Here is a 27,594-nt window from a genome sequence, read left to right as displayed (position 1 = left end):
GTGGAGAAGATGTTTTCACTAGTAGGAGAGACTAGACCTGAGATCACAGCCTCAGAGTGAAGGTACAGCCCTTTTAGAACGAAGATGAAAAGAATTTCTTCAGCCAGAAGGACGTAAATCTGTGGAATTCATTGCCACAGAACGCTGTGGAGGCTAAGTCATTGTGTTACCTTTAAGACTAGGTTCTTGATTAGTATGGGAATGATGGGAGAAGGCAGGAGGATAGGTTGAATTGTCTAATTCTGCTACTATATCTGATGGTTTTACAGTTTATGGAAACTTCGAACGGCATATGTCTTTGGCTGATTACACCAAGCAATATAGTGACTGTACCCACACAGTCTGTACTTTCAAAGCTCTGTGTGCAGCAGATGTGATCCCATGATTGGACATTTGCTACATAATATTGAGTGACAAATTACGGTGACAACCAAATTAGCAAAGTCAGTCAGACTTGCAGTTTAGCTTGCTTGTGTGTACAGAAGCTATGTACACTAATACAAGGTCCCTGTTCTCTGCACTGTTCTGCATTTTTCCTAGTTAAATAAATAAAATAGGTGACAACCATTCACTTCATTTCTCTGGGCAATGCCTGGACTAATTGGAGTCTTGTTTTAACCTGTTAATTTTAAATTTAAATAAAGCCTTACTGTTAACTGTCAGTTATCATTAATTAGCGAATTCTCATGGCAGTGCCTCTATTAATCTGTTTCTGCTTGCCAACCAATCAGCACACACATTTTATGCTGTATATACGTTGTTTTCCCTTTGTTTATTATGAATTGTCCTAACAAGTGCATGATGAAAAGCAGTTAGAACATCTGCCTTCAGCAATACCCAAGTTCTGCAGTTCTAAGCAACTATATGCTGCATGTACTCATTCTTCTTTATCTATTCTACAGGCTACATTCTCAAAAAAAAAAGTTGAATTTGTGAAACAATGATCCTTTCATAAGACCATGTAAACTTTGATTGTATGATGTAGGCAAAATGGCTCAGTGGTTAGCACTGCAGCCTCACAGCGCCAGGGACCCAGGTTCGATTCCAGCCTCGGGTGACTGTCTGTGTGGAGTTTGCACATTCTCCCTGTGTCTACGTGGGTTTCCTCCGGGTGCTCTGGTTTCCTCCCACAGTCCAAAGATGTGCAGGCTAGGTTGATTGGCCATGCTAAATTGCCCATAGTGTTCAGGGGTGTGTGGGTTATAGGGGGATAGGTCTGGGTGAGGCGCTTCAAAGGGCAGTGTGGACTTGTTGGGCCAAAGGGCCTGTTTCCACACTGTAGGGAATCAATCTAATTATGTTGATTCTGCTCTTCTCACAAAACTTACTGTTTGAATATTTTGTATTTACTTGAAGAGAAAGATTCAACCCAAGTTTAATGTCTAATCTAAAGACCAACACCTCAAAATGATGTAGTATTTTGTACACTGGTGTTGTTCCGCATTGTGATCAAACCCTCGATTGAAACTCTAATCTGAAGTGAATGTGCTGCCAGGGTGACATCTATTTAGCCCAAGTAGTTGTTAATACCCTTTTAGGACATATATGAAGAATTTTGATTTTCCCAAAATCAATAAATTATTCTCACATTCCTGAATCTCCTATGGTATTTTTTTTGCAAGGTTTTTTCCCCACCTATTCTCTCAATTCTGAAACTTGTAAGTAACATGGTGTGCTCACTATTGATTATTTTGAAATGTGGGCAGCATCTGAACAACACAGCTGACTTTGAATATCTTTGTGAGTAGAATAATTAATATATCTTAATACTAAGATGTATCTGGTTTCTCCCCCCATATTTATTTTTGGAATATCATATACAGTGTTGCCCTTCATATTCCAAAAATATACAGAGGCAATGGAAAAGGTGTAGGCTTACAAGGATGATAAGGAAAATAGAGGTTATGACTACTTGGAAGGACTGAAAATTAGATATTCTCCTTTTTTTTAAAAAAAGTGATCTTCTGAGATCTTTAAAAATTGTGAGGGTGTTTGACAGGCTGGCAGTAGAAAAAATGTTTCTGCATGTGGAGAATGAACAAACATTATGACAGCAAAAAGGGAAGTCTTGTATAAAATAATCACTTAAATATCCAATAGGGAATTCAGGATAAACTGTTTAATCCAACTAATGGTTATAATGTTGTACATGATAATGCATAAGAGTTGAAGAGCATAGACAATTAAGGAGATGGACTGTAAGTACATGAGGAGAACAGGAATAGAACCTAAGAGGATTAGGTCATGTATGGTGGGAAGAAGCTTGTATAAGTAAAAAATTACGACTAGATCAATTGGGTCCAATGGGCTGTTTGTATGCTGTACAATTCTATACAACTAATCTCAATACTTACAAGTGAAAAAAATAGTTTTGATAAAACTGAGAATTCTCTATTTCATTTTTATTTTTAAAATTAAAATGGTAACTGTAGTTCCTCACTAGTTCCATTTAGAAGACTGCAAGAGAATGGAAAATACTTGTATTCGAAGCATCTCATCTTCTGGTCTTGGAGGTGGTGGGCCTGAAAGTGGTAAATGAACTTAGTTATGTAGGATGATGGAGAGACAGAACCCTACCCCACTCTCAACCTGGATCTAATTAATTTCTGGGCAGTAAGTTCCAAGCTCAACAACCTTCCCAATTGTGGACTTTATGTGACCATTTAACAGGCTCATTCAGCTTATCAGTTACGTACTTCTGGGCAGGGCTTGATGCAGGAGAATCCATGGGGATGGGGATGGGGGTGATGTTGGTAAAGGTGAGGACCTTTGATCTATGCTAATTTATGCAAGACAGAACGAATTGATCTAGACCAAGTGTTTACTGGTGAAAGCCAGCCCCCGCTCGCACTTCTAAATATCTTTCCTCATGAACTCCAATCCTAGAAATTTCCATAAATCAATATTTATGTTGCTCATTAGCAATCGACAACCCAGGAAGTCTGGGGGCAGTCATGTCCTGACAGCAGCTGCGGCCTCCACTGAATTTTGGAGCTGCCAACTGCTGATTGACAGTTCCCGTAACATTCGGTGGTATTTCTTACCTAGACCATGGTTTCCCCTTGTGCACATTGTCCTGTTGGGAAAATCCCAGTTTAAGCTGTGTCCACTTTTATTTCTTATTTGAGACTTTTATCTATTCAGGCAAACTGTATTCTATCGGAATAGTGTTTATTAATAAAGAAAGTAAAACTGATTCTTAAGAGATATATGAAGAAGACTACAATTTTTACCATTTAGTCCCTTAGTTTTCAGTGATACATTTCTCCTTTTTCACTTAAGATTTAAAAGCAAAATCCCAGAAATACATGGTCACAGTTACAAACTTGTTGATCTCTTTATCATGGCAAGTAAAATTACATTTTGTCTTCAATTCTAACTAAACTATAAATTGTTGTAGCCATTAGCTTTATAAACCCATCAACTTCATGTTTTGCTGGCCAGGCCATCATTTAGCCATTCAGTCTGGTTAAAATTATCTTTCCATTGTTGCAAGAAGTAAGCAAATTAATAAGTAAACGTATTCAGCACACAAGTCCAGCATAGGTCCTTCTTAGCCTTTGTAACTCCAGAACATATCTCTGTGGCCCATTTAACTATTATACACGCATGAAAGTCTTTGAAAACAAGTTTGTAAATATTTTGCATAAGTACCAATAGGAAATGTATTTTGTTTCAAGAGAATTAAAACAATGTTTTACTTTGTTTTAGGATTACCTGATAAAGCTCCTTTAGGACTGATTGACACACCTTTGTTGGATACTGAAGAAGAGGTGCACTGGTATTTTCTTCCTTTAGACCTAGTGAAGAAATACCCTGCTTTAATCAATGATGATAATCTGCTGTGGCTATGTGAGGGAGTTGTCCTCATAGAAATTGGATGGAGTAATTTCCGATATATAGGTAGATTAATCATCACCTATGATATACTAATATTGCATTGTTTATAAAAATAGGCAATGGAAAATATTCTCTTCTACCTTGCTTACTGGAATTCTGTGTTAAAAGGTCTGTACCTAATCTGGGTGGGAAAAATCTACGACTTTCGTGTTGTTCTTGAGGCATGTTAATTTGACATCTTCTGTACTTGTTTATTCATAATCTAGTTAATTGTGCCATTTTTTGATCATTGTCTCTCAATGCAAGATATTTATACTTAACTTTCCTTCATCCAATGTAAAGAAGTTTAACTTTATCCTTTCTCATTAGTCAGAGCTATAATAGTTCAGGATCATCCTCATTCATCTATTCCAACCCATTAAAAATTTATAAATTGGGCTGATTCCTGAAAGCCTGACCATCATCTACAAGGCACAAATCAGGAGTATGATGAAATACTCCCCACTTGCTTAGATGAGTGTAGCCCCAACAACACTCAAGCTTGACACCATCCTGGACAAAGCAGCCCACTTGATTGGCACTACATCCATAAGCATTCACTCCCTCCTCCACCAACGCTCAGTAGCAGCAGTGTGTACTATCTACAAAATACACTGCAGAAATTCACCAAAGATCCTCAGACAGCACCTTCCAAACCCATGACCACTTCCAGGTAGAAGGACAAGGGCAACAAACATATGGGAACACCATCACCTCCAAGTTCCCCTCAAAGTCACTCATTATCCTGATTTGGAAATGTATCTTCGTTCCTTCACTGGCACTGGGTCAAATTCCTGGAATTCTCTCCCTAACAGCATGGTAGGTCAACCCACAGCAGGAGGACTGCAGCGGTTCAAGAAGGCAGCTCACCACCACTTTCTCAAGAGCAACCCTAGGGCCGGGCAAGAGATGCTGGCCAGCTAGCGATGCCTACATCCCACAAATGAATTTTTTTTAAAAAATTAGCACTGAAAGTATGGTATAATTTAGACAATTATCTCAAGTCTTAACTTACTCCAGTTTAAAAGCGAGTTGCCTTCATGATGCATTTCAAAAGTTCAGTGTTTTGTCTAAATCAATAAACATTTTGTACAAGTGCTGAATGATTTTTACTGATGAGCAATATAAAATACAACCCCAAAGTTATGTGCTTTTGGAAATTTTGGGGGCGGTCTCCTTATAAAGAAACGTAGCTGATGAACCATTCATAACGGATTGAATTTTGCTTAATTTGATGAATCTATTTGATTTAAAGCTATCTAGGTGGCCCCTAGTGTCAGATTCTCATTAACAAATACTAATAATGCATGAATAAACAAAAGTCTAGGTACCGCAACTCATCCATCACACTCCATCCCTGCAATAACCGCCAAAAGAGAATCCCCCTCATCCTCACACCACCCCACCAACCTCCGGATACAACACATCATCCTCCGATCTACAATCCGACCCCACCACCAAAGACATTTTTCCATCCCCACCCTTGTCTGCCTTCCGGAGAGACCCCTCTGTCCGGGGCTCCCTTGTCCACTCCACACTCCCCTCAAACCCCACCACACCCGGCACTTTCCCTGCAACCGCAGGAAATGCTACACTTTCCCCCACACCTCCCCCCTCAGCCACATCCTAGGCCCCAAGATGACTTTCCACATCAAGCAGATGTGGTATACTGCATCAGCTCTACCTGTTATAGCCTCCTCTACATTGGGGAAACCAAGCGGAGGCATGGAGACAGCTTTGCAGAACACCTAAACTTGGTTCACAATAAACATCTGCACCTCCCAGTGGCAAACCATTTCAACTCCCCCTCGCATTCCTTAGACGACATGTCTATCCTGGGCCTCCCGCAGTGCCACAATGATGCCACCCGAAGGTTGCAGGAACAGCAAATCATATCCCGCTTGGGAACTCTGCAGCCCAATGATATCAATGTGGATTTCACAAGCTTCAAAATCTCCCCACCCCCCCCCCCCCCCCCCCACTGCATCCTAAAACTAGCCCAGCTCATCCCTGCCTCCCTAACCTGTTCTTCCTCTCACCTATCCCCTCTTCCCACCCCATTTCCTACCTACTAACCTCATCCTGCCCCCTTGACCTGCCCATCCTCCCCAGACTGACCTATCTCCTCCCTACCTCCCCACTGCACTCACCTCTACAGGCTCCATCCCTGCCCCTTTAACTTGTCTGTGTCCTTTCCACCTATTTTTTTTCTCTATCCATCTTCAATCCACCTCCCCTTCTCTCCCCGTTTATTTCAGAACCGTCTCCCCAACCCCCTTTTCTGATGAAGGGTCTATGCCGGAAATGTCAGCTTTTGTGCTCCTAAGATGCTGCTTGGCCTGCTGTGTTCATCCAGCTCCATACTTTGTTACCTCTAAAAGTCTAGGTACTACTCTAAATCCCAGTACTGTATCACTCTACCATTAGCCTAAATCCCACTACTCTAAAACCTTATGGGTATGGAAATTAAAGGTAAGGAGAAAAAGAAAATCACCTGACCACTACTTAGCAATCAGGAGCCCTTCTGTCTGAAATGTCACGTTTGAACTTGCATTGTCACAAAATCAGTTCCTATCATACTCCCTGTATAATGGATCGAGATAAGGCTATGATGCAAAATTAGACCCAAAATGCCCCATCTTTAGTTTTGAACCTGTTCTGGTCATTGTCTCCTCTCCCCAGCCTCTCTGGTTTCAGTTTCCAGCTGCTACTTGAAACTAGCAGTTGTGGTGATTGTGCCGAATCCTCCTCCAGTCACTTTTCACTATCACCCTCTGTTTCACCCTTGACTTTTGTTCAGATTGGATGGCATCTGGGCATTCCTTTAGCAACACAAAACTGAAAGATGCTACATTTAAACAAAGAACAATCCTTGCCTAGTTTCTCCAATGACCTGCCCTATAGCCATCAGTTCTCACACTTTACCAAAGCATCACTGGCTTCTAGCACTCTACATTCTGCCCTGAAATTCCAGTATGTGTGGAGAGTCATAAAATTGTTAAAATAATTTATCCTCATGGAATCTTGCACAACTATTACTTGAATGCCATCAATGATACACCAAATTGATAGAGTTGTTGTAGTAGCAGTGATAAAGTAGTGTGAAGCTATGTACAACTATTTGGGGAAAAATAAATTGTTCTTTCTTTAAGCCTAGTGTTACATTTTATTTTTAATTAACCTGTCTGCCATTCTTACTTGGTTAGCATAGTCAATTAGTTCAGTTGTATCTATAATGTGTAGATAGGAGCAAATAGTTTCCTTGAGGATATTACTGTGTGCAAAATTGGTTTGTTTTAAACTTTGTGCAGCTGAGTATAAAATAGAGATTGCAAAAACAGGCCTGTAAGCTGTGGTGGCGCAAGTCCTGTTGACAGTCTGTTCCTGTTCAGCTGTTGCATTCAGTCATATCTAGTCCTGTTAATTATTTCAATTCTAACTTGCAGAAGTCGCTATATTATGTAAATTGTGGAAAAAAGATGCGAAACATGCTCTAGTTACCGAACTTTTTTATAAGTTCAAAATGTGGTAAGGCATTTAAAGGGAGCAACTCTGACACCACCTCCTGCTGTCCCCTTGATCGTGACCCCACCCCTGACCACCAATACATCATCTCCCAGACCATCCATAACCTCATCTCAGTTGACCTCCCACCCACAGCCTCCAGCCTCATCGTTTCCCAACCCCTCAATGCCCGTTTCTGTCTCCTTCCCAAAATCCATAAACTTGACTGTTCTGGCCAACTTCTTGTCTGTGCCTGCTCCTGCTGTACCAAACCTATCTCCACTTATCTCAACTCTGTTTTCTCACCCGGTCCAGGAACTCCCCATCTATGTCCAGGACGCCACCTACGTCCTCCACCATCTCAAACTTCCAATTCCCTGGCCCCCAACACCTCATCTTCACCATGGACAGCCAATCCCTGTATACTTGCATTCCTCATGTAGAAAATCCCTCCGCTTCTTCCTCTCCCGCAGGCCCAACCAGTTCCCCCTCCACCGACATCCTTATCTGCCTAACTGAACTCGTCCTTACCCTTAACAACTTCTCCTTCAACTCCTCCCACTTCCTACAGATGAAAGGGGTGGCCATAGGTACCCGCATGGGCCTAAGCTATGCCTGCCTCTTTGTAGGATACATTGAACAGTCCCTCTTACGCAGCTACACTGGCAGTATCCGCCACCTCTTCCTCCGTTACATCGATGAACGTATCAGTGCTGCCTCATGTTCCCATGATGAGCTCGAACAGTTCATCAACTTTACCAACACCATCTAGCCAACCACGAGTTCACCTGGGCCATCTCTGATACCTTTCTGTCCTTCCTGGATCTCTGTCTCCATCTCTGGCAACCAGCTTGAAACTGAGATAACAAAGTGTGATGCTGGATGAACACAGCAGGCCAAGCAGCATCTCAGGAGCACAGAAGCTGACGTTTCGGGCCTAGACCCTTCTTCAGAGAGGGGGTTGGGGAGAGGGTTCTGGAAATAAATAGAGAGAAAGGGGGAGGTGGACCGAAAATGGATAGAGGAGAAGACAGGTGGAGAGGAGAGTATGGGTGGGAGGTAGGGAGGGGATAGGTCAGTTTAGGGAAGACGAACAGGTCAAGGAGGCGGGATGACGTTAGTAGGTAGGAAATGGAGGTGCGGCTTGAGGTGGGAGGAAGGGATAGGTGAGGAAGAACAGGTTAGGGAGGCGGGGATGAGCTGGGCTGGTTTTGGGATGCAGTGGAGGAAGGGGACATTTTTTGAAGCTTGTGAAATCCACACTGATACCATTGGGCTGCAGGGTTCCCACACGGAATGAGTTGCTGTTCCTGCAACCTTCAGATGGCATCATTGTGGCACTGCAGGAGGCTCATGATGGACATGTCGTCTAAGGAATGGGAGGGGGAATTAAACGCGAACCATTTTAACTCCCCCTCCCATTCCTTAGAATTCCTTATGTATTTCAAGCCCACCGACTCCCACAGCTACCTAGACTACACCTCCTCTCACCCATCTTCATGCAAGAATGCGATCCCCTGTTCACAATTACTCCACATCTGCTCCGAAGATGAGGCGTTCCACTCGTTTTTCAAGGACTGCAGTTTCCCCTTCCCACCCCACTGTGGTCAAAAACACCCTCGACTGAATCTCTTGCATTTCCTGTACCTCGGCACTCTTATCCACTTCTCACAATAAAAACAAAGACAGAATTCCCCTTGATCTCCATGTATTGTCCCATTAACCTCCGGATTCAACACATCATTCTTCGCCACTTCCACCACCTGCAATCTGACCCCACTACGAAGGATATATTCCCCCACCCCCTGCTGCCCTTATCTACCTTCCGGAAGGGCTGCTTTCTCTGCGACTCCCTTGCCCACTCCACACTCCCCACAAGCCCCACCACCCCCGGCACTTTTCCCTGCAACCGCAGGAGGTGCTACACCTGTCCCTCTTCCTCACCACCGCCCCCCCCCCCCTCCATCCCAAGCCCCAAAAAAAACTTTCTACGTTAAACGGATGTTCACCTGCACATCCGCTAATTTAGCCTGTTGTATCCACTGTTCCCGACATGGTCTCCTCTACATGGGGGAGACGAATCAGAGGCTTGAAGACCGCTTTGTGGAGCACTTACACTTGGTTTGTGACAAACGAGAACACTTCACGGTCACAAACCACTTCAACTCCCCCTCCAACTCTCAGGATGACGTCCATTCTGGGCTGCCTCTAGTGTCACAACAATGCCACCGGGAAACTGGAGGAACAGCACCTCATTCCGCCTTGGAAGCCTACAACCCAATGGTCTCAATGTGGACTTTACTAGCTTCAAAATCTCCTTACCCCTGACCTCATCCCAAGATCAGGTCCCCTCTCATCCCCGCCTCCTTCACCTATCCGTCATCTCTCTCCCACCTATCCATTCCTCCCACCTTACTAACTCCCACCCCCACTTTCTACCTACACTCACCTTTTACCGGCTTCATCCCTGCCTCCTTGTCCTGTCCGTCCTCTCTCCCACCTATCCGCTCCACTATCCACCTTCTATCACCACTCCCCCTCTATTTATTTCAGCCCCCTTTCCCCTCCCACAATTATGAAGAACGGTCCAGACCCGAAACGTCAGCTTTCCTACTCCTCTGCTGCCTGGCTTGCTGTGTTCCTCCAGCACCATACCTTGTTATCCCAGACTCCAGCATTGGCAGTTCCTGCTATATCCTATGAAAAGGCATATTGTCCAGTTTTGTTTTTACATTCATTTATGGCCCATTCATAGTTGCCCTTGAGAAGGTGGTGATGAGCTGCTTTCCTGAACCACTGCAGTCCACATACTCTAAATGGACCCCATGCCCTTAGGGAGAAAATTATAGGATTTTGACCCAGAAACAATGAAGGAATGGATATATATTTTCAAGTCAGGATGGTGAGTGGCTTGGAGGAGAACTTGCAGGTGGTGGGTTCCCAGGTATCTGCTGCCCTTGTCCTTCTAGATGGAAGTGGTCATGAGTTTGGAAGGTGCTGTCTAAGAATCTTTGACCTTCTGCAGTGCATCTTGTAGATAATACACACTGTAGCTGCTGAGCAGCAGTGGTAGAGAGTGTGGATGCCTATGGATGTACAGCCAGTCAAGTGAGCTGCTTTGCCCTTGTGATGGTGTCAAGCTGTATCAGTGTTGGAACGGCACCAATCCTGGAAACTGGTAGATTGTTTAGAATTTAACCACCAAAGTGGTGGCGCAAAGAGTAAAATATCTTGATAATGTTCATCCAATTTTTTGGTATAATAAAGAATCATAATGTTCTTACGTTATGTATTATGGTAACAATGATTTACTTGAATAGATAAAAGGCAAAGCATTTAATCCTTTGCAAGCTGCAAATACAGTCTCAACATTGGCTAATAAAGAGCAATACGACATGTGATATAAAGAGTGAAATTTTATTTGTATTATTCATTAATGCCATTTATTTTAGAGGTTAGATTATGAACTTCTGGCAGATGAATTTTGGTCTATGAGATTTAGTGATTAACTTGTTAGTAGTATTTCTGGAGCCTTGATTTACTAAAAAGAATAGTAAGAGATGAACATTTCCTGGAGTGGTAATGGAGATTTCTTGGCATTGAGAGTTTTACAAATAGACAAAATCAACATTTGTGAAGCATTTGCTTTCAATTAGATGGTTCATTTATTTTCTTCCAGGGGAAATTCCCAAAGTTTGAAAAGCTTTTGGTTTCAACTTGTAGAGGTCGCTGGTAGAAGTAATGAGTAAAACAGTTTCTTCTGAAGAAAGGACATCATTTTGAACTGTTAAGAAATAGGTTACCTCCATGTAAGGAGTCAAACTTAAGTTCCAAACCAGGAATGCTTGTTAGATCACTGAAGGAGTTATTTGAATATGAGAAAGTCTAAGTTGCATGATTACACAAAGAAGTAGTAATCCAACACTCAGGATCAGGAATAGAAAGAAACGTTTAAATTAAACCATCATAATGGCAGAGGCATTCTCTCTGGTGGTTGAGTACCGAAAAAGGTTGCTGCTGGGATAAAGTGTATTGTATTTTAGTGCATGTTTGAAAATCTTTAAAATTGTCTTGTATATAGTATTGGTTTATTTTATCTCCATTTAGTTTGTATCATAACTTTTTTGTTCTGTCATTAAAAGCAAATCTAGCATTGGGTTCATGTGTTACAGTTAATGACCACCTTGTTAGACCTTTTTTCCTGTTATTTAATGAGCTAGATTTCATTCTGAGATCTGACTTGTTCAGTAATGACATCAACTGGGATCATCATAACTGGGTCACTTGGGATTTTAATTCATTGAATTTAAGAGGGATTTGTGACCTTTTTAAAGTAATGCACGTAAGTTGGTTCTGATCATAAAACAGCTGTGTTGTGGTTTAACATCATACCACACAAGGTCCCCAATATCTCCACATTCAACACTCCAAATCTAACTCTCTGGGATCCATGTCTTCAAATTTATAGCATGGAATTTGAGTATAGCACTGAATGTGGTGAAGTTTTTTGGAAGTAGAATCTTTCACTAATGCCAAACTGAGTTAGAAGATAAATTGAAGTTGGACATAAAAGTGGCATCTCATAAGGATGAAATACTTTAGTAGATTATTCAAAAATTTAGAATGAGAAGAAAGGAAACGGAAATTGAGATGTCACAGCTAGCAATAGCTAAGATACAGTCAGAAATCAAAAGACTGGAATTAGGGGGAAGAAAAAGAGGATAATGGTGGACAATGATATCTCATTATGCTGTTCTATCCTGTATGAACCAAGCTATCCCAATTGAATGGTGCTATGTTTGTGAAAGCTTTTTAAAAGTCTTTCCATTCATAGTTTTCTTTAAAAACTAATTGCTGTCACTACAAACCCAAAAGAGTGTTAATCAATTGAACCTTCAAAGCATCAATAGCAGAAAATATAAGCACGCCTAAGTCAATGTTGAGGGCTCTCAGGGTAACTCCCTGCCATTGTAAACCACTGTACTGCCGCCTCTGCTGGATCTTTTGCTAGTGGAACAGATCATACCCAGGGTTGGTGATGGTGATGAAAGGAACGTGGTTTGGAAAGTATAATTTTGAGTATGACTTTGTTAGGCAGTTGCTTGATTTGTTTGTGACTGTTTCCTTAATTTTGGCAAAAGCCCCTAGATGTTAGTGAGGAGGTCTTTGCAGGGTTGATGAGATTTGGTGTGCTGTTATTATTTCTAGTGCCTAGGCTGATGCTGGTCAATCAAATCATTTTTTTTTTCTTTTTGACTTTGTTTCGGTTTAGTACAAACGAGCAGCTTGCTTGGCTATTTTAGAGCATTTAAGGAGTCAACCACATTGATGTGGAATCTCACATGAGCCAGAGTACTTATACAGAGCACAATTCCTTCCTAAGAAACGTGGGGAATCTAGAAAAAAAATTTACCTGAATCATATGTTGCTAATGCCATAATATGGGATGGTGTGGACAGGAGTGGGAAGGCAGTTCCTTTTATCATACCTGGTTAAAATGCAGGAAGAAAGGGGTGCCTTGTATGCAACAGTGCCAACCTCCCTGCTTCCTTCCTCCGCTTTGTTACTTCCTGTTTGGCAAACAAAACCCATTCTTTAACATCCACTCATACAAGCTCCCTGATTCCTTCACATTCAGTACTCCAAATCTAACTCTCTAGGATCCATGTCTTCATTCTGGGACCTAAATATAGCCTTAGAAGCTCTCAGTACTGAGTTTGATCCTGCTGCAGTTGATTGGCTGATATCTTTGGAGGGTGGGACTTCCACTGAGGGGCAGAAGTCACACCCTCAAATAGGTAAAACTGCTGGCAACGTGCTGTTGCTGTGGGGTAGCGTTATTTAACGTGGACGGGCTAGAATCCAACATGCTATAAACTTCAGACCACTGCTGGTCGGTGCTGATGAAACCAACCTGAATTCCCAAACTTCTGTCAACCTACCTTTTGTAATGTCAAAATTTTCTCCTATCAAGCACCATCTTTTGATACCGATGATAAAACTGAACAGATTGAAATATGCTAGTTCGGTTAATAGGTACATGTACAAAGATTGTCTTTAATCTCGCTCACCTCTATTTTGGGATTTTGGAATGTAGCAACGTAATGTAGCTTTTTACCATGCTTTATCATCTGTTGTTTTTATTAATTCTTCTCCCTGTAACACCTGATGGAACATCTTCTGTGTAAAAGGTGTTGTGTAAGTACACATTGTATAATAAAATTTTATATTGAAATTATTCAGTTTGTTTGCACTGAATTGGAATGAATCAGAATTATGTAATATTTAAAATTTAATATTACAGCAAATTTCCTTCAGACTGGGAAGCTTCTCGTGCCTGACAAATTTTCAGAAATCGATGTTCTTGTGACTGAGATGGAGATGCTTCAAATTCCAGAGCTCATCAAAGCTGTGAAAACATACAGGTCAGACATAGGTAAGTCAACAATAGTCAATGGGTAAAATGGAACTAAAGGACCTAAAATAATTTATTTAGAAAAAGAATAAATAAACACAAAATATACTTGACAGAACTCTTTAAAAGTTATTGATTTACATAGAAATACATTTGTAATTTTTGTAAAAATTGGCACAATATCTCACTATATTCAGATGGAATTTATGGGTTGTTTCCATTGGTAGCTGCTGATCATTTAACATGAAAGCGTGTACAAGTTTTTTTGATATTTGTTTAAAAATATGAATGAAACTAAGACTTAATGATGGCAATAATTGATGTGTTATTAAACCAATTAAAATATATACACTACAAATGTGCTGATAAGAGTGGAAAATGTATAAACGCCAAGAAAATAAGGACGTGGGAAAAGACTAAGCAACAGCGTTCCAGTGTTGGCGTTGCTGTGACATTATAATATTCCCTGTTACGCTAATTTTAAAGAACAATGATCATAGTGCTTGTGGCTCATATCTTGATTAACACAAAAAATTGATAAGATTGTTCATTGTTGTAAATACAATAGATGAGAGGAACCTAAAATGATTATTTTTTTAAAGTACATATTCAAAGGATAATGTTACTTTTGCAAATAATGTTCTGTATAGTCTCAACCATTAATGTTCATTTAAAAAAAACTTCAAATTCTACAATAAGAGATAACAAAGTGTGGAGCTGGATGAACACAGCAGGCCAAGCAGCATCTCAGGAACACCAAAGCTGACGTTTCAGGCCTAGACCCTTCATCAGAGAGGGGGATGGGGAGAGAGAACTGGAATAAATAGGGAGAGAGGGGGAGGTGGACCGAAGATGGAGAGAAAAGATGATAGGCAGACAGGAGAGTATAGGTGAGGAGGTAGGGAAGGGATAGGTCAGTCCAGGGAAGACGGACAGGTCAAGGAGGCGGGATGAGGTGGTAGGTAGGAAATGGAGGTGCGGCTTGAGGTGGGAGGAAGGGATGGGTAAAAGGAAGAACAGGTTAGGGAAGCAGAGACAGGCTGGGCTGGTTTTGTGATGCAGTGGGGGGAGGGGAGATTTTGAAGCTTGTGAAGTCCATGTTGATACCATTGGGCCGCAGGGTTCCCAAGCGGAATATGAGTTGCTGTTCTTGCAGCCTTTGGGTGGCATCATTGTGGCACTGCAGGAGGCCCATGATGGACATGTCGTCTGAGGAATGGGAGGGGGAGTTAAAATGGTTCGCGACTGGGAGGTGCAGTTGTTTGTTGCGAACTGAGTGGAGGTGTTCTGCAAAGCGGTCCCCAAGCCTCCGCTTGGTTTCCCCAGTGTAGAGGAAGCCACACCGGGTACAATGGATACAATATACCACATTGGCAGATGTGCAGGTGAACATCTGCTTGATATGGAAGACCATCTTGGGGCCTGGGATAGGGGTGAGGGAGGAGGTGTGGGGGCAAGTGTAGCACTTCCTGCAGTTGCAGGGGAAGGTGCCGGGTGTGGTGGGGTTGGAGGGGAGTGTGGAGCGGACAAGGGAGTCGTGGAGAGAGTGGTCTCTCCGGAAGGCAGACAAGGGTGGGGATGGAAAAATAGTTTGGGTAGTGGGGTCGGCTTGTAGATGGCAGAAGTGTTGGAGGATGATGCATTGTATCCGGAGGTTGGTGGGGTGGTATGTGAGAACGAGGGGGATCCTCTGGGGGTGGTTGTGGCGGGGGCGGGGTGTGAGGGATGTATCGCAGGAAATGCGGGAGACGTGGTCAAGGGTGTTCTCGACCACTGCTGGGGGAAAGTTGCAGTCCTATTTCAACGCACCATCCTCCGACACTTCCGCCATCTACAATCTGACCCCGCCGCCCAAGCTATTTTTCCATCCCCACCCTTGACTGCCTTCCGGAGAGACCACTCTCTCCACGACTCCCTTGTCCGCTCCACACTCCCCTCCAACCCCACCACACCTGCCACCTGCCCCTGCAACCGCAGGAAGTGTTACACTTGCCCCCGCACCACCTCCCTCACCCCTATCCCAGGCCCCAAGATGGCCTTCCATATCAAGCAGATGTTCACCTGCATATCTGCCAATGTGGTATGCTGTATCCATTGTACCCGTGTGGCCTCCTCTACACTGGGGAAACCAAGCGGAGGCTTGGGGACCGCTTTGCAGAACACCTGCGCTCGGTTCGCAACAAACAACTGCACCTCCCAGTCGCGAACCATTTCAACTCCCCCCTCCCATTCCTCAGATGACATGTCCATCATGGGCCTCCTGCAGTGCCACAATGATGCCACCTGAAGGTTGCAAGAACAGCAACTCATATTCTGCTTGGGAACCCTGCAGCCCAATGGTATCAATGTGGACTTCACAAGCTTCAAAATCTCCCCTTCCCCCACTGCATCCCACAACCAGCCCAGTTCTTCCCCTCCCCCACCACTGCATCCCAAAACCAGCCCAGCCTGTCCCCGCTTCCCTAACCTGTTCTTCCTCTCACTCATCCCTTCCTCGCACCTCCATTTCCTAGATAACAAAGTGTGGAGCTGGATGAACACAGCAGGCCAAGCAGCATCTCAGGAGCACAAAAGCTGACGTTTTGGGCCTAGACCCTTCATCAGAGTGCTGCGGTAGGGTTCGGGTTAGGGCACCTCCATTTCCTACCTACCACCTCATCCCGCCTCCTTGACCTGTCCGTCTTCCCTGGACTGACCTATCCCCGCCCTACCTCCTCACCTATACTCTCCTGTCTACCTATCTTCTTTTCTCTGCATCTTCGGTCCGCCTCCCCCCCCCACCCTGCCTCCCTATTTATTCCAGTTCCCTCTCCCCATCCCCCTCTCTGATGAAGGGTCTAGGCCTGAAATGTCAGCTTTTGTGCTCCTGAGATGCTGCTTGGCCTGCTGTGTTCATCCAGCTCCACACTTTGTTATCTTGGATTCCCCAGCATCTGCAGTTCCCATCATCACTGATTCAAATTCTATAATGCGTTTTACAACATCAGGACATCTGAAAGCAATTCACATTTAATGAAGCATTTAAGTGCATGGCTACTGTGGTAATGTAGGAATTATTATAGTCAAATGATTGCTGCAAATTTTGGAAATCAAGAGGGGTAGGATTAGATATTTATAAGGTGCTGCTGAAGTAGATTTTGGACTTGCTAAAAAGCATTTAAAAATCAAAATATGGCAATGAAATTTATGTTGATCTACTGTGGCATTTTCTGCATGTTTGAAAAGTTGAAAATCTAACTAGTATTTTGTATGGCCTCTTGCAAGTCATTAGTTATGTGAATTAATTTTCACCTCCCTTTTGTTATAGGTGATAGTTCCAAAGATGTCTCTATCCCTGTCAGTTCTATACATCATTCTGAAGGCGGTTGTAACAATTTATGTGAAATGACAGATAAACCGTTATATGTCCTTGTCCTGGAACTGTTAGTGAAGTACCCAGATTCAGCACTAGGACAGCTTTCCATTGACAGCAGCCTTGATGGGATGAAGCTATATATTTTTGGCAATGGAGTTCTTTTTAAACATGTCAGGTGCTTATATTAGGTTTATTTTTAATTACATTTCATTCTATTTCCTGGCAGAAACAAAGTGATTTACTGTCTAAAATTGTGTTTGCACAATATTGTCCCACTGAAAAGTTATTTTTAGAAAAGTAAGACATTTTTCAATATATTTTCATTGCATATATCTGTTATAACAGATTAAATAATGATATCTCTTATATTTATTAAGTGCATATGCTTTCCTTCAGGTAGTTATGAACAGCCTTGGACTCTCTGCAAAAAATAAATCATTGACTTTCTAACATATACCTGGTCCAAACTATTTAAAAATTAACCAATCTTCTGTTTGAGATAGGAGAGATCATTTAGTTATGAGAGCAAGGAAATCTTAACAACATTCAGGCTTGGTCTAACGAGTGTTAGGTAACACTTGCAGCACACATTTGCCAGGTAATAATAACTTGCACCATGCGAGATTCAGCCATCGCCCTTAACATTCATTTACATCACTTCACTGAATCCCCCACAACCCACATATTTGAAGTTATTATTACCGAAAAAATAAACTGGAGCTGCTATATGGATACTGCTAGAGCAGGTCCGAGGGAATTCTGTGGTGACTAACTCACCACCTGAGTATGTCTGCCGTCTATAAGATTCAAGTTAGAAGTCTGATTAAACTATCCAGGTGAAAGCAGCCTGCTTCATTGGAGCTCTAAACTGTTTAAAATTTAGGTCCTCCACCATTGGTGTACAGTGGCAACAGTCTTAAAGTCTATAAAATGCATCACTGTTACGTGCACCTTCCAAACTCACCAACTGTACCACCTGGAACAACGGTAATTAAGCAATGGCTTATTGCCATCTCTGGTGTGCAGGATCTTCTCATTTAGGTGTGGCCATACCTGGTGTTCCAGCAGAAGTAACTCTAGCTAAGTTGATCATGGTATGTGACCAGAAGTGGGTATTTCCCAACAGGTGTAGCACATGTGAAGCAGCACTAAGAGCAGCACAAGGTCAGTGTACTTCAAGTTCTTGTTAGACTTGATAGTTTTGGTCTCCATTTTGGTTTACCAGGGATATACATTGGAATTTTAAAACTGAAATGATTTTCATTTGTTTCAAAACTCGTTGAATAGTCAAGGTGATTCCTATACAGGTTTGTTTCCCACTTTTTGTCATTTTTGCATGAAGGTGCTTATTTTAAAGAGGACTTGAGGTGTCATGGGTGCTGGCAATCCTTTAGTCCCAAGTCGTAAAGGCCTTTTTTGTTTTCTTTAGTCCCTTTTACTTCTAATAAAACATTCCCACTGTATTTTCTTTTCTGTTTTGTCCTTAATTTGTTAATATGATTGCTTGTGTTGAAATTCTAACAATGATACAAAGCTTTCTTCAATTCAGTCAAGATGAAATTGGTCTATGTCAGCAGGGTGAAATGTGCTGAAAGCAAATGGCAGTTGTTTTTCAGTCAACAATTCAGATGACAAAGATTTTTAAAATTCCAAACCAAGTAAAAGGGGCAAGATTAAGAGTCTAGATCCAAATTATATTTGAGCAATCAATCTAGGTAAATTTGCCATAGTCTCACCAGGCCATAGGGCTGCTCTCTCATTTGAAAGAGGTAACTGCTGGTGATTTAACCTGATGGTCACCATTCCTTAGATGAGGAGAGAGATTGAGATAGAGAATCCTCCATGATAACTTCAGCCAATGTGGGTGTTGAACCCACACTGTTGGCATCACCTGCATTACAAACTGTCCAGCTAACTGAGCTTACTAACCCCCTTTGCAAGAACATTAAGCATAGTGTTAAATTGTCTATCAATTCACTGCAACCCTATTTCATGCTACTGGCGGGGAGTAATTTTACTCCTATTTTGGTCTGAATCTTTCTGAATTTTAACACTTATTACACATCCCTTCTGTATGCACATTTCCTCATACATCATTTCCTTAAGCTGTAGAATCAAATATGCTACCTACTGTTTACCTCCTCCCAGTAACTGCATATTCCTGTTGCTATAGGAGGTCATAATTGTAAGGTATTCCAGCAATGATCTTTGCCAAGCCAAATGCATTTCTAAAGTGAATTGCCTCCATAATTTTGCTTTGATTTTAAACCCTTGGCTTTATTTTTGTTTTAACAGCCTGAGAACATTGCGCTCTGTGACTTCATAAAATCATGGCTAATCTCAGAATCTTGTAGCTTTCAACTGGATTGCCCACACTCTGCATGTTTATCAAACAACCAGACTAGATATTTGGTTTACTAGCATTTTATAATGGGAGGTTAGTTTTGAAATTTTGTGAAAAGAGCAAAATCACTATCACTCCCTCACCTGTTGAATATATTAGTGTTGATGTGATTCAGTTCATCTCTCTTGTACAGAGTCATAGAATCATTCAGCATGGAAATAGACCCTTTAGTTCAACTGTAATTTTTGATTGTGGACTAAAAAGTAGAAAGTACTGTTTTAAAACCAGTGATCATGGAAGGAATTGCTGTACTTTTAAACAGCAATTTACTGAAACTCATTGTAAGTGACGTTTTTACTGCTGTTTTGTGTGAGCAGTGGGGAAAGCTATTTAAAGACAGACTGGCTCGGGGGGCTGTGCAAAATGTGAAATTCAGCTGGGAACATGTTACTGATTGGCTTAAGAAATTGAAGATGCTAACAGACGTCAGCCTGACAACAGCAATCTAATTGGCTCCCAGGTAGTCGCATAGTGTGTGGATATGACCAATACTGGGAGAAACCTTCAGACCACTGGGAGGGATGGTGGTGTCCCTTTCTTCCTGATGTAAAAATATCTGAAGTCTAAGGAAAGTTGTAGTGAGTTGCAACCATTAACCAATAACTAAGAGACGACTTAGTTAGTGTATAAATCACCTGCCAACTGCAAGGAAGTGAAAAGAACCAGGAAAATAGAGATTGAAGAACAGCAAGTTCTGGCAAGCCGAAGGATAATTTCACAAGCCCCAAGTGTGTGTGTGTGTGTGTGTGGGTTTTAGAATGAGGTTAGAGTTTTAACTAGTGGAGTTGTATGTCAGCAGTTCATAGTTGTTTACCTGGAGTTGGAATCCATTTATTTGTAATAAAAAGTAATGCTTGTTAAGTGCAGGAAACAGTTCTGTACTTCTATTAACCTTAGTCAATCAGACAGATGAATTGGGGATTTCTGTGCAGTTGGATAAGATTTTTGAATCTAAGATGACTCTGGAGATAGCAGGCTTGACTTACAGTGTGCTACCCCAGTGAGGCATGACATCTAAGGCTGAAAGAAATTGAGTGCTCAAGCCACTTTAAACCATCTTGCTTAAAATGCCATTTTACTGAAGCAAGCTTATTTGGCAGGTGGAGAGAAGCCAATTTTTTAAATAAAGTTTGTAATGCTTGGAAGCATAATTCAATTGCTTAGTGCTCAGATGTTTGGCATGATGAGTATTGTATGATGGTATATGTAGTGCATACACAGATGTCTGCTACAAAGTATGCCTCATTTTGAGGGTGAGGGTGTTTGCTAGAAGTACGGATATCGAACAAATTGTTGGATGTCACCAGTACCATTTTGGAGCTTTGCCCTCTGGCTGACACCATGTCTTAAACGCGAGCACCTGAACATTCATTGAGCATAAAGAATAGCACTCCCTCTTGACCAATGCTATTTAAAAGAAACATTATCTTCCTACATGCTAGTTGCTCTTTGAGCTTTGATTGTCTTTTGCTGTGATTGTAGATGTGTTTGGTGGTTTCTAGAGTTGTTTAGTAGTTTAAAGCTGCTATAGCAAACACTAATGGACATTGCCTTGATTTTGAGGTTTTGCACAATCCACTTTTTATCCAAAAATATGTGCAGTTGTATGCATATCTCTTCAACTGGTGCTTGATGAATGGCAGAGGTGACAATGCAAGACAAGATGCTGGAAAAGGGAGGAGCACTAGGAGGGGAAGAAGGACCGCCAGCAGAAGTCATATCTGTCAAGGGTGTTCAAGTAGCAGTTCTCCTATCTATAACATTGGACTCTTGTGGACCACAACAACTGGACCCTTCATCTCCCCTTGAGAAGGTGTCCTTCAGTCTAGCACTGGGCAGGGAACACAGCCTTTGGGACTCATCTTCTGTTGCAGAGAACAATATCTATTGTTGTAACTATAATGTCCCTCAATACTACTACATCTTTTTATTAGTTTCCCCACTTGAATAACCTGCTGTAACAGAGTGCTGCAGTCAGTTTGCTTTTCTTCTTTGCAGTCCCTGCTTTTATTCCTGGGTTGCATGAACCTTGAAGCTGTTGGATAATTGCATAGGCTGTGTTTCTTTCAAGGCTAACTTCTGGATCCCATTGCTTGCCTCGCTTGTAATCGCACCTTCTTGTTCCCGATCTCTCATCATTCTAAATGTTTAAGTAAAATTCCAACAGCAGACTTTAGATTTTAGAAGCAAATCAAGTAAAATTCCATTATTTACCAAATTTCTTAATTTGAGCTTGACTTCGTATTACTTAATGGAAGAGGTTGAGAGTTTGTATTCCAAGTGAACTGATTAAAGCATCTCTCTTGCCATAGAGAAGTAGGTAGAGTGAATTGCAGGCATTCTTGTAGTGCAGCATACTGTTGACTGCATGCATGTGACTCTGCAACTGTAAGAACAATCAAGATGTATCATAATTGAAAGTGATTCCGCTCCTTCAGTGTCCATCTGATGTGCTACTTCCCACAGTGCTAATACAGTCCAGTGATTACTTTGTGACTGTTCCAGGATAGCAAAGAGATAACAAGGTGTAGAGCTGGATGAACACGGCACGCCGAGCAGGAAAGCTGACGTTTCGGGCCTAGACCCGTCAGAAATTTCTGAAGAAGGGTCTAGGCCCGAAACACCAGCTTTCCTGCTCCTATGATGCTGCTTGGCCTGCGGTGTTCATCCAGCTCTACACCTTGTTATCTCAGATTCCCCAACATCTGCAGTTCCTACTGTCTCTGAAACAGTCACAAACTCTTCATTCTGCAGAAGTCCATTGTACTAAATGCATTTGAGCTATCACAAACAAACATATTGGAAGCATGCTTACAAAAAAGATGCTGCCATATGAAATGTGATTAAACCAGACCACGAGAAAGCTGAAATTCTTCTGTTGGTTGGTTTGCTCTGTGACAGGATTCATGCTGGCCTTCACAACTTTGCCATCAAGGTCCCATAGTGTTTGCCATCAGATATATGGACTTAACTCAGGAGCAAAAGGAACTGGGGAAGCAAGCAACACAGCCTTTGGCTGTGATGTTCATGACTAACTCAACTCAACTGTGATGTCTATAAACGCAAGTCAAATTTGCCATTTGTCAATTACCTCACACTACTAGCTACCTTCTGTTTGTTTATAGGCCATCACAACATCTACTTATCCCACAGAGCTAGGGTAAAAACCAACACTCAAATACTGTAAACTACATTTCAAAACCAAATCATGCATTGTCTGGAGATGGAAATCACCCTTTTTCTTTATTGTTGATTTCCCTTTGCATGCCCTTGCAGCTGCAGCATGATTGTGGAAAGTTGCTGATTTTCAGTGGGTACAGAATAGCGTCATGGAGAGACTGGTCCCGACGAAAGGTAGATAGGGCGGGGTGGGAAATATCTCGACGGTCTAGTCGTGAACCACCTTAACTCTCCCTCCCGTTCCCTGGGTGACTTGTCCATTCTTGGCCTTCTCCAGTGTCACAATTGTGCCACCTGCAAACTGGAGCAGCAGCACCACATTTTCCTCCTCGGGACCCTATAGCCCAATGGCCTGAACATGGATTTCACCGGTTTTAGAATCTCTCTACCCCTGGCCTCATCCCATTTCCAGCCCTCCCTCTAATCCCCACCACCTTGACCTGACACAATCCGTCCATCATCTCTCACATTTATCTGCCCTCCCACCTCACTGACCAATCCCCACCACTGTCTACCTGCACTCGCCTATCACCATCCCACCTACCTTCCTCAGACGCACCCCTCCCCTCTCTATTTCTGAGCTCCCTTCCCCCTCCCCATTTCTGAAGAAGCTTTGTGATTGTCAGCAAAGTGATGGAAGACATCGTCAATAGTGCTGTTAAGCGGCTCTTAATAAGTAATACATTACTGCTTACTTAATCTGACCTACGTGTGACACCAGATCCAGAAGAATGTGATTCTTAACTGCCCTCTGAAATGGCCTAGCATTTCAGAGGGCCATTCAATTCAAGGTCAATGAGGGATGGGCATGATGGTGGTGAGTGGGGTTCCACAGGGCTCTGTCCTTGGGCCTCTACTGTTTGTAATTTTTATTAATGACTTGGACGAGGGAATTGAAGGATGGGTCAGCAAGTTTGCAGACGACACAAAGGTCGGAGGTGTCGTTGACAGTGTAGAGGGCTGTTGTAGGCTGCAGCGGGACATTGACAGGATGCAGAGATGGGCTGAGAGGTGGCAGATGGAGTTCAACCTGGATAAATGCGAGGTGATGCATTTTGGAAGGTCGAATTTGAAAGCTGAGTACAGGATTAAGGATAGGATTCTTGGCAGCGTGGAGGAACAGAGGGATCTTGGTGTGCAGATACATAGATCCCTTAAAATGGCCACCCAAGTGGACAGGGTTGTTAAGAAAGCATATGGTGTTTTGGCTTTCATTAACAGGGGGATTGAGTTTAAGAGTCGTGAGATCTTGTTGCAGCTCTATAAAACTTTGGTTAGACCACACTTGGAATACTGCGTCCAGTTCTGGGCGCCCTATTATAGGAAAGATGTGGATGCTTTGGAGAGGGTTCAGAGGAGGTTTACCAGGATGCTGCCTGGACTGGAGGGCTTATCTTATCAAGAGAGGTTGACTGAGCTCGGTCTCTTTTCATTGGAGAAAAGGAGGAGGAGAGGTGACCTAATTGAGGTATACAAGATAATGAGAGGCATGGATAGAGTTGATAGCCAGAGACTATTTCCCAGGGCAGAAATGGCTAGCACGAGGGGTCATAGTTTTAAGCTGGTTGGTGGAAAGTATAGAGGGGATGTCAGAGGCAGGTTCTTTACGCAGAGAGTTGTGAGAGCATGGAATGCGTTGCCAGCAGCAGTTGTGGAAGCAAGGTCATTGGGGTCATTTAAGAGACTGCTGGACATGCATATGGTCACAGAAATTTGAGGGTGCATACATGAGGATCAATGGTCGGCACAACATTGTGGGCTGAAGGGCCTGTTCTGTGCTGTACTGTTCTATGTTCTATGCCCACATCCTACAAACAAATCAAGAGGTCATGCTACCAGTGGACATAATTGCAAGAGTTCCTCAGTGTAGTCTCAAACATCATTAACTGCTTCATCAATGACCTTCCCTAAACCATAAGATTTGAAATAGTTCACTGATAATTACAGTTTCAGTAGCATTATGGGCTTCAGTAGCAGCAGAATTGTATTCCAACATAATCCGAAACCTTTTGGCATGGCATAATCCCTACTCCACCATTAGCCTTAAGACAGGGATTGGTAAATAAAGCATATAGGATGACATGGCAGGAGAAAGACCAGGCATACCTGAAAATGATGTGGCAACCTAGTGAAGCTAGGACTGGCAAACAGCATAAGCAGCAAATGAAAGAGTGCTAAATGTTTCCACAACCAATGGATCAGATCTAAGCTTCAGCAGTGCTGCCATATCTAGTCTTGAATAGACAATTAAACAACTCATTGTTGAGAAAGCATCATAGCAGATATTACCCAGATCCTGTGCGGATTAGCTGAAGGGAGTATTTTTAGACATCTTCAACCTCTTCTTGCTACATTTTGAAAGCCCCACCTGCTTCAAGAAGACAACCATCTCATTTGCAAAGATAAATCATGCAGCATGCCTCAATAACTACCACCTGGTGGGTCTGACAGCCATAATTATGATGTGCTCCAAGAGCTTGATTATGGCCATGTAAACTCCAGCCTCCCAGATTGCCTTGATTCTTGTAGTTTGCCTACCGGTGCAGGAGGCCCATGACAGGTGCTATCTGTCTGGCCCTACACTTATCCCTGGAACATCTAGACAAAAAGATATGAAAAGTCATCTAGACTTGAAAAGTTAACTTGCTGTATCTCCATGGATGCTGCCTGACCCAATGTGGTTTCTAGCATTTTTGTTTTCAGTACAGATTCGAGCATCTGCAGTAATTTGGTCCTAGATTCATGAGGGCCCGGCTTATAGATCTTAGCCCTGCCTTCAAACCACAATTTCAAACAAACTGATCTCCAAGCTCCAGGACGCAAGTCTCTTCTCCCCCTTCTGTAGTTGGATTCTCAACTTGCTGACCAACAGACCACAATCAGTAAGGATAGATGACAACACTACCTCTACGATACTCTTCAACACTGGTACCCTATAAGGCTGCTTACTCAGCCCCTACGGTACTCCTTATATATACACAACAGTGTGGCCAAATTTCATGCCAACTGTGTTCACAAGTTTTCTGACAACACCTAAGTTGTAGGTTAGATCTCAAACAATGACAAGACATAATGCATCATGGCATGTTGTAAAAACAGCAATCTCCCTAACGTCAGCAAAATGAAGCAGATGGTCTTTACTTCGGGAGGTGGAGTGGAGGGCAAGCCCCTGTCTGCATCAGTGGTGCTGAGCTGGAGATGGCCAGGAGCATCAAGTTCCTTGGAATGACGATCACCAACAATCTGTACTGGGCCACCCAAGTTGACACTCCGATCAAGAAACCACAGCAACGCCTCTATTTCCTTAGGAGACTAAGGACATTTGGTACATCCATAAAGACTGTTACAAATTTGTAACAATCTTCAGCCAGACGTATTGAGTAGATGATCCACCTTGTTTTTCTCCAGAGATCTTCAGCATCACAGATGCCAGTCTTCGACCATTTCAATTCAACCTGTGATATCAAAAAGCTTATGGAGGCACTGGATAGTAAAAAGGCCAAAGGCTCTTACAATCTAGCAATACTCATGAGGACCTGTGCTCTAATTTTGCTGCACCCCAGTCAAACTGTTTCAGTAGAGCTGTAACAATGTGGAACTCAACAGAAGATTGCCCAGGTATGTCTTGCACATAAAGAGGCAGGTAGAATATAGCTCAGCAATTAACACTTTATTACTGTATCTTAATCATTGTTAAAGTGATGGAAGGTGTCATCATTTGTGCTATCAAGCTGCACTTGCTTCTCAATAACCTGATCATTGGCACTCAGTTTGTGTTCTACCAGATCACTCAGTTCCTAACCTCATTACAAGGTTTAAACATGAACTAAAAAGCTGAATTTCAGAGATGAAGTGAGAGTGACTGCCCTTTAGCATCATGGCTACATATCATTGAGTGCGACAGTAATAAACCTGGAAAAGCTATAGTCACTGGGAATTGGAAGAATACTCTCCACACTCTTTAGATCCATACATGACACAAAGGATGATGGTGTGGGTGTCTGAGGTCAATCATCTCAGATCCAGGACATCTCTGCAGGGAATTCCTCAGTGTCCTAGACCAAGCAATCTTCAGCTTCATCAATGATCTTTTCTGCACCATATAGTCAGAAGGAGGAGCAGTGTTCACTGATTTCATAATGATCAATACTCACCAATAACTGAAGCAGTGCATGTTCAATTTCAACAGGAGCTGAAAAATATCCAGGTTTGGGCTGACACCGGCAAGTAACGCTGATACCACACAAGTGCTAGGCAATTGTAGTTTTCAGCCTAGTTCAGTTTGATTTGCTCGTTTTTCCCAATAAAGCTGGAAAATTTTTTCCTTGGTAATGTTTATGGACAAACGTTCAGACTGATTGTCTAATGAACAGACACATCGATACATCCCTTGTAAAGACACCACTTCACCTGTGAATGTTCGTAGTACAGTTTGAGGGTCGCAGTTTAATCTGACTGCACTTGATTCACACTTTCATGCATGAATAAAACCACTACTCCAGTGTCCAACATTCTGCTTACTGGTTTGCTATTCGGCAGGGGAGAGACCCAGTATCAGTTGGTGTTGCCAGCAATAGCCAATATGTTTAGTAGCAGCACCTTTTCGGACTGAGAGTCTGGGCTTTTCTGATGTTCTTTTTGTATCATGTATATTTTCTTACTACTCTGGTATCTAGTTTTGTTTAATGTTGTTCATGTCTCTTCCTCAAACACATCTGTTCAACCTGCCCTGTTTTGTCGAGGTTTCTGCTATACCTTTCTTATCTTCCTTACATCAGCAATTTGCTGCTCCGTGACCTGTTATTCCCCATACTGCTGTAGTTTGAGTCTGCATTGGTGCTTGTTTGTCAGTTGCCA

At 42.4% G+C, this 27,594-nt stretch overlaps 1 protein-coding gene across 1 annotated transcript in view; it reads left to right on the top strand.

Moving 5' to 3' along the window:
- LOC125459928 (BTB/POZ domain-containing protein KCTD19-like) overlaps window positions 1-27,594 on the top strand; it is a 118,733-nt gene that overhangs the window by 20,449 nt on the left and 70,690 nt on the right. Inside the window, 3 exon segments of the mRNA XM_059651529.1 lie at window positions 3,712-3,903; window positions 13,688-13,819; window positions 17,106-17,328. Of these exon segments, the coding sequence (XP_059507512.1) occupies window positions 3,712-3,903; window positions 13,688-13,819; window positions 17,106-17,328 (547 nt within the window).

Source organism: Stegostoma tigrinum, chromosome 16 (genome assembly GCF_030684315.1).
Source record: "Stegostoma tigrinum isolate sSteTig4 chromosome 16, sSteTig4.hap1, whole genome shotgun sequence".
NCBI classification, from domain to species: Eukaryota; Metazoa; Chordata; class Chondrichthyes; order Orectolobiformes; family Stegostomatidae; genus Stegostoma; species Stegostoma tigrinum.
This window is presented reverse-complemented; position numbering and strand designations above follow the sequence as displayed.